Raw genomic sequence first — 8,452 nt, 5'->3', positions numbered from 1 at the left:
ATATTTTATATACTGTATATTATAATTGTATTCATACTATATATTATATGTGGCATACATGTAATATACATACTATAATTTTACTATACATACTATAATTTTATTTATATTGTAGAAATGTATGTTTATATTTTCAATTTAGAGAATGTTTATTATTTCATATTTGCTTACAGCTTTTAGTTAAAGTTTGTTTTATATGTTAAATTATTCTTATACCAATCCTAAAACGGCAGTGAAGGGTGAATGGGTAGAGGGGTGGGCATGTGTTCATTATTTTTAAAAGAAACTGAGCCCCAGATATTACATAGGTAGAACTACTCGTTGGCAAACCCTACTTCATATTTGGGTGTCTGGCTCTCTCTCGCCCACATGATTTCTAGTGATGCCAACCTGACTGATCCCAGACATTTCTGTTGCTGTTCTGCTCAATTTCCTCTAATAGGGACTGCATATATTTTCAGTGAAATAAATGAGCTCTACCTCTTAGAATTGTGTTTGTTAAACTAAGAATGCGAAGTATGTGAACCTAGCCCTGCTACCAAAATATAGTTTTGATAAAATTAATAAACATTCCTTGACTTGCCTCCAATGTCTCCTCCCATGGTGCATATGCCTCTCTCTCCTCTATCTTTTCCGTGATTGGTTTTAAGGGACAGCGTTAGGCATCTCTTTAGATCAGAGGTCCTGTGTCCTGAGGCCAGCACCATGAGGGGGTGCTGGACACATCAACACCCAGATCAGGGGACGTAGTAACAGGTGCAGGTATGTTCCTGTGAGCTGTGTCAGGAGCCTCTGCCTGCTGAGACTCAGGGAATGGGAGCGTGTTACACTGAAAGCCAGCACGACAGACACACACTGTCGTGAGGAGGATGGTGAAAAGGAAGCCAGCGTGACAGACAACCACTGTCGTGAGGAGGATGGTGAAAAGGAAGCCAGCGTGACAGACAACCACGGTCGTGAGGAGGATGGTGAAAAGGAAGCCAGCGTGACAGACACACACTGTCGTGAGGAGGATGGTGAAAGGGAAGCCAGCGTGACAGACAACCACGGTCGTGAGGAGGATGGTGAAAAGGAAGCCAGCGTGACAGACACACACTGTCGTGAGGAGGATGGTGAAAGGGAAGCCAGCGTGACAGACAACCACGGTCGTGAGGAGGATGGTGAAAAGGAAGCCAGCGTGACAGACACACACTGTCGTGAGGAGGATGGTGAAAGGGAAGCCAGCGTGACAGACAACCACGGTCGTGAGGAGGATGGTGAAAAGGAAGCCAGCGTGACAGACACACACTGTCGTGAGGAGGATGGTGAAAGGGAAGCCAGCGTGACAGACAACCACGGTCGTGAGGAGGATGGTGAAAAGGAAGCCAGCGTGACAGACACACACTGTCGTGAGGAGGATGGTGAAAGGGAAGCCAGCGTGACAGACAACCACGGTCGTGAGGAGGATGGTGAAAAGGAAGCCAGCGTGACAGACACACACTGTCGTGAGGAGGATGGTGAAAGGGAAGCCAGCGTGACAGACAACCACGGTCGTGAGGAGGATGGTGAAAAGGAAGCCAGCGTGACAGACACACACTGTCGTGAGGAGGATGGTGAAAGGGAAGCCAGCGTGACAGACAACCACGGTCGTGAGGAGGATGGTGAAAAGGAAGCCAGCGTGACAGACACACACTGTCGTGAGGAGGATGGTGAAAGGGAAGCCAGCGTGACAGACAACCACGGTCGTGAGGAGGATGGTGAAAAGGAAGCCAGTGTGACAGACAACCACGGTCGTGAGGAGGATGGTGAAAAGGAAGCCAGCGTGACAGACAGCCACTGTTGTGAGGAGGATGGTGAAAAGGAGGCCAGTGTGACAGACAACCACTGTCGTGAGGAGGATGGTGAAAAGGGAAGAGAGCTGGGAAGTTTCCAAATGTGCTTTCCTGTTTTTCTCAGCTTGTCTCTCTTTTCTCATGTTCTCTTGTCTTCTTTCTCTTCTGTTTTTTTGTGTCCTTTATTTTTATACATTTTTTCACTTTTAGGTAGCACTGGATGTAAAATTTAAATATCTCATTTTCACTCATTATTATAGTTTTATTTTGTGTCTTTTCTTAGTGAAAATAATAGAACGTTTAATACTTCTTTCTAAAGCAAAACCTGAAAACATGATATTAATCTTTTACTTTTACAACTTGTGGTAGGTAGTTTTTGACACAAAAGAAAAACTGTTTCTTCTGAATACATCAGAATTACATTACTGTTTTGGATTTTTCACGAATGTTGTTAGACTGAAAATGATTTGACCTTTCAGAGCCTCTCATATCAGAGAATACAAAATATAATTTTATTTTTTCTTTAATTTAGAAATGATTAATACTTAAAAGAAAAATATCTTTTAGCAAGCAAGTCATTTGTCTCTTATTTAACAAACAATACTTACTGTATGGAAGACTCCATTCTAAGCACTTTAAAAAGTATTAACTACTTTAATTCAGTTAATCTTTGAAATAACCTCAGAGGTAGATACTGTTATGATTCTCATTTAAGGTTAAGTAAACTCAGACATGAGAGGCCAGGTCCCTGAAGCTGAGAGGTAGCACAACCAAGACAGGAAGAGAAGAATCACAGTGTTTTTGTGTGCCCATTCCTTAAATTATTCTATTAAAAAGGAATAATAATATTAAAGAAAAAGGGCAAAAGAAAGGGCATGAAGTCTAAAGCTATTAAAATGGTATCCAACTATTTTTATAACGTTTAAAGAAACAGGAAAGAATGGCTTTTGGGGGAAATGCCTCTTGGCAGTAAGTATAGTGAAACAGGTTGTGAGTGCGATAGAAAAGAAAAGATTACCCTGGATCATTGTGAAATTTTGCTGCTCTGATAGATAGTTAATGTGGGATTTTAATGGAAAGCTATACTTGAAATATTGTGTAGTGCCAGGCTTGTTCTGTTCTGATTACATTTCTTAACTCGAAAGACTTATTTTCATTTTTTTTATTATCAGGGGATGCTATTTCTAATTAGGAACAGTGATTGGATGAAATAATTTTAATTATGTGATAGTTATTTACATGTGCGTTTAATTTTGTTTCTTTTTCAGGCAACACAACTCCTTCTTTATGGCTGAAAGACGTTATCAAGAGAAACGACGCTTCCTTTCTCATCAACACATTTGAGGGGGGAGGAGGGGGCTGCGATGGGCAGTCAGGCATCCTGGCTCAGCCCACCCTCTGCCATGTGCAAGGGCCGTTCAGCCTGAGAGCCGCCCTGCAGTGGATGGACATGCTGCTGGCGGCGCTGGAGTGCTACAACACCTTCATCGAAGAGAGAACCTTGGAGGCATCCGAGGTCCTGGGTAGGTGGACTTACCCCTGAGTTAGTGTTGTTCAGTTCTGCCGGGAGTCTTTCTGGGAAAGGATCAGAGGGGTTTTTGATTTGACAGTTTGCTGCTGTCACAAAATAATAACAATGGTGATAACATAGCATTTATTTAGTACTGTGCAAAGAACTTTACCTGCATTCTTACTTAATCTCACAATGAGGGTGTGAGTATAGATGCCACAACTGAGGCTACAGAAACCTGTTCTTTTTGCCCTGTCCATAGGTTCTTAACCCTTTTATAAAAATAACCTTTTGGGGTTTTTGTTTCCAGATTGTACATTAAAAGGTTTCTTCCTGATCTGAGACTTTAAGATCGTGTTTCTGTTTCTGTATAATGCATCTTTGCTTTTCTTATTTTATATTCTGCAAGCGTTTCTATTGTTTGCCGAAAGGCAGAGTGTTGGGCAGGAGAAGGTGGGCAGGCTCCATCCTTTAGTGACTTCGTAGGACCTGTCAGGGCAGGAGAGGGCTGTGGGAGGTACATCTCTCCAAGGACAGAGCACTTGGAGCTGACTATTGGCTGTAGGCATGTTCTCTGCTTCTTGGTTCTCTGAGCAGCATATGTTAGTCTTCAGAGATTTCACTTAAATCCTCTCAAGAGAACCTCAGACTTGCTACTCAGAACATGTTCTGTTATTGAAATGATTTTTAATTTAGATGGAAATTTTCTCTGGTGCTGGGGGCGGTGGTGGTGGCGGTGGTGGGCTCTTGGCATTTTAATTATGATGTGTCTTGGTGTGGTCCTCTTTGGATTCCTTTTGTTTGGGGTTCTCTGCGCTTCTTGGACCTGTAAGTCCATTTCTTTCACCAGGTGGGGGAAGTTTTCTGCCATTATTTCTTCAAATAGGTTTTCAATATCTTGCTGTCTCTCATCTTCTGGCACCCCTATTATTCTGATGTTTGTACGCTTGAAGCTGTCCCAGAGGCTCCTTACACTATCTTCGTATTTTCGGATTCTTTTTTCATTTTGCTTTTCCGGTTGGGTGTTTTTTGCTTCTTCGCATTTCAAATCTTTGGCTTGATTCTTGGGCTCCTCTGGTCTGCTATTGGGTGTAATATTCTTTATTTCCGACCGTGTATGCTTAATTTCTAGTTGTTTCTTTATCATAGCATCGAGGGTCTCATTAGTTTTCGTGAGGCTCTCCAAAAGTTTATTGCAAGCCCTCAAAATTGCGTTTTTTAGCTCTATATCCTCCATTTCTGTCATGTTTTTTTGTCTCCGCATTTTTTATGCTTTCTTGGTGCACCCCCTTGTGGTCTTTGTGCGCAGTCTTGTTCTAGTTAAGCCTTGATTGTTGTAGTTAATACTAGAGGGATTTCTGTAATTTGTTTTTTTGAAAAGAAACTTAACAGTGTACTCAATGGAACCTAAATACGATAGAAGTTTTATAGTCAACATCATCAGCTTTAAAATACAGTTTCTTTACTGGAAATTTTGCAGAATCCCTGTCTTATTATTACTACTCCATTCTCCTTACATTTTTTAATCTTAAAGTATTATGCTTTTATGCTTATATTTTTATGTATAATTCTACCTATGTCTTTGAAACAAAGGGTGTGTTTATATAAAGGTTTCTTCTGTGTTATCATTACATTTGTTATTAGGGCACATTACACTCATTACCACCACAACATAAACATAATAAACATTTTTATAATTATCTATAATAATAAAAGCATAATATGCTAATTAGACCAGACGACCTTCCGGATGAAACCAGGGCTGCGAGGGAAGCCCAGGTCCCGGGTGCCAGAGGGAAGCCGGTGCCGGCATCCGGGGGAAGGAAGGCCTACTCTTGCACAAATTTCGTGCATTGGGCCTCTAGTTATATATAAAAGTAAGATTGTATGGTTATAATAATATTTTTTGTTCATTTAGATTTTAGTACTAAAACAACTTGTTCACAATAAACAAGTACCATTTTTGAATAATTCTAAAATAGACTTTGTTCCCACATTTAACATATCTATGGTTGGAATGTGTCATAGCTCATAGGCTGTGTAGTCAAGAATAGTTGGTATTTGAGAATGTAATTCTTAATGTATTTTCTCTCACTTCTTTGAATACATAGTGACCTGTCATCAAAATTATTTTTTAATGATTTGACAGTATAATTTATTTTCCTTAAATTTTATGAAAACAAGAATTGGACACCATTAGACTTATAAAAGGATTTGTCATTCAGTCATTACCTTTACTTATTTTTTCAACACATGTATCACTATTTTAAATTGTCTCTTTGGGGCTTCAAAGGTCTACAGTTAATTTGAGGAGAGGAGAAAAGTGTATCTATCTCCCAAATAGTAAAAGTAGCTGTGCAGATGCCAATAGTACCTTAAATATATTGTTTTAAGAGCTCTCATATATCCTCATTTTGAAAGTTTGAGCAAGGAAAAAAAGGCATAAAAATATGCAAAACCTCTTTCCTAATCACATTTCCTAATGATAAACATTATAACAGTTTAGTGTTTACTTTTCTAAACTTTTAACATATTATATATTTTTTAAATTTTCATTTTTTAGTTAATGGATGATTATACATGCTTTACTGTAATTTGTTTTTTTTAAAAGAAACTTAACAGTGTACTCAATGGAACCTAAATACGATAGAAGTTTTATAGTCAACATCATCAGCTTTAAAATACAGTTTCTTTACTGGAAATTTTGCAGAATCCCTGTCTTATTATTACTACTCCATTCTCCTTACATTTTTTAATCTTAAAGTATTATGCTTTTATGCTTATATTTTTATGTATAATTCTACCTATGTCTTTGAAACAAAGGGTGTGTTTATATAAAGGTTTCTTCTGTGTTATCATTACATTTGTTATTAGGGCACATTACACTCATTACCACCACAACATAAACATAATAAACATTTTTATAATTATCTATAATAATAAAAGCATAATATGCTAATTAGACCAGACGACCTTCCGGATGAAACCAGGGCTGCGAGGGAAGCCCAGGTCCCGGGTGCCAGAGGGAAGCCGGTGCCGGCATCCGGGGGAAGGAAGGCCTACTCTTGCACAAATTTCGTGCATTGGGCCTCTAGTTATATATAAAAGTAAGATTGTATGGTTATAATAATATTTTTTGTTCATTTAGATTTTAGTACTAAAACAACTTGTTCACAATAAACAAGTACCATTTTTGAATAATTCTAAAATAGACTTTGTTCCCACATTTAACATATCTATGGTTGGAATGTGTCATAGCTCATAGGCTGTGTAGTCAAGAATAGTTGGTATTTGAGAATGTAATTCTTAATGTATTTTCTCTCACTTCTTTGAATACATAGTGACCTGTCATCAAAATTATTTTTTAATGATTTGACAGTATAATTTATTTTCCTTAAATTTTATGAAAACAAGAATTGGACACCATTAGACTTATAAAAGGATTTGTCATTCAGTCATTACCTTTACTTGTTTTTTCAACACATCCCTCCCTCCCTCTCTCCCTCCCTTCCTCCCTCCCTTATTTCCTTCCTTCCTTCCTTCCTTCCTTCCTTCCTTCCTTCCTTCCTTCCTTTTTTTTATCCTCACCCAAGGTTATTTTTTCCATTGATTTTTAGAGAGAGTGACAGGGAGGGGGAGAGACAGAGAGAGAAACATCGATGTGAGAGCGACATTGGTTGCCTCCTGCATGTGCCCCGACTAGCGCTGGGGATCGAGCCTGCAACTGAGGTACATGCCTTTCACTGGAATCGAACCTGAGACCCTTCAGTCCACGGGCCGACGCTCTAACCACTGAGCAACCGGCTGTGTTTCTTTTGTTATGCAGGAGAAAGGCAACTGTGAAAGGGGTGGAGATGAGTAAGGAGCACAATCATATTTTCAGATAGATAAGTTTTGTGGAAAAGTTCATTTGGTTGATATGAAATTGATTTTATGATATACTTGTTTGAAGATGACTGCCATAATTGGTCTCTCTGTCACCCCTTTGAAGGACATTTAGGTTGTTTCTATTTTCTATTATTAAGAACAGTGCTAAAATGAACATCCCTATAAACATATCTTGCAACTATTTCAGTAGAATGAAATTTCAGTGCTGGATCAAATCATATGAGTCTCTCAACATTTAACAGAAATTGGCATACACACTTTTTTAAAGCTTTTGGTATGATTTGCCAAATTGCCCTTTAGAAAGATCATATTAATTTATACTCCCACAGCTAGTGTTTGAAAAGCAAGACCTAATCTTCAGTAGATGTGTTCTTACTCTGAGTTTAAAGTTGAATTCTGTTTGGGTGGTCTTAATTCTGAAATGAGAAGAAATAGTGCCATTTTATTCAGCTTTTATTGAACATCTTCTTTTACATTTGAATTTTGACTCATCGTGACTATATTTAAAGAAGAGGTTTCACATTAATCTCATTGGAGTTAGAGAAAACAAATGTTGATATTTTAATGCAATTTTTTCTAGGTACTGAAACACAGTCTTCACTTTGGAAAGCAGTGACTTTCTTTTTAGAAAGCATTGCTATGCATGATACTATGGCAGCTACAAAGAGCTTTGGCCCTGGGATAACAGATAACAGACTCAGCCCACAAGAGGAAGAAAGATATAATTACAGCAAATGCACAATTGTTGTTCGGATTATGGAATTTACCACAACACTGCTCAGACTCTACCCAGAAGGCTGGAAGGTAGGGTCACTCCTGCTGCTCTATTTGAGGACAATGCTTGGCACTGGAAAAATACGTATAAAGTGCCTATTAGAAGTGGTTTGGGCTGTCTTAGAACTTTTCATTGCTGTAGGAGTTACCTATTTTTGAAAATAATAAAACTGCACGTACTTCAGATGCTCATTGTGTGAATAAAATACAAAAGCTTTTCTGAATTTTTATTAGATACTAGGGGCCCGGTGCATGAAATTTGTGCACAGGTAGGGTCCCTAGGCCTGGCTGGTGATCAGGGCCCATTGGGGCCTTCCTTTCCCTGGCTGCCGGCTGCCGGCTGCTGGCCAGGGCCTTCCTTTGTTCCACGCCTCCCCCTGGTAGTCAGCGCACATCATAGCGAGCTGTCGAACTCATGAGGGGACAATTTGCATATTAGCCTTTTATTATATAGGACTGCATTTTCATA

The 8,452-nt window shown here is 39.1% G+C and overlaps 1 protein-coding gene across 1 annotated transcript in view; it reads left to right on the top strand.

Moving 5' to 3' along the window:
• LOC106724666 overlaps positions 1–8,452 on the top strand; it is a gene marked incomplete at its 5' end in the record, with an annotated part of 12,528 nt that overhangs the window by 1,834 nt on the left and 2,242 nt on the right. The window contains 3 exons of the mRNA XM_014532903.1: positions 811–1,924; positions 3,043–3,334; positions 7,790–8,013. Coding sequence (XP_014388389.1) covers positions 811–1,924; positions 3,043–3,334; positions 7,790–8,013 — 1,630 coding nt within the window. The remainder of the gene's footprint in view (positions 1–810; positions 1,925–3,042; positions 3,335–7,789; positions 8,014–8,452) is intronic.

The sequence above is a fragment of the Myotis brandtii genome, unplaced genomic scaffold (assembly GCF_000412655.1).
Source record: "Myotis brandtii unplaced genomic scaffold, ASM41265v1 scaffold922, whole genome shotgun sequence".
Lineage (NCBI taxonomy): Eukaryota > Metazoa > Chordata > Mammalia > Chiroptera > Vespertilionidae > Myotis > Myotis brandtii.
Note: the sequence above shows the minus strand (reverse complement) of the source record. Positions and strands in the feature narration are given on the sequence as shown.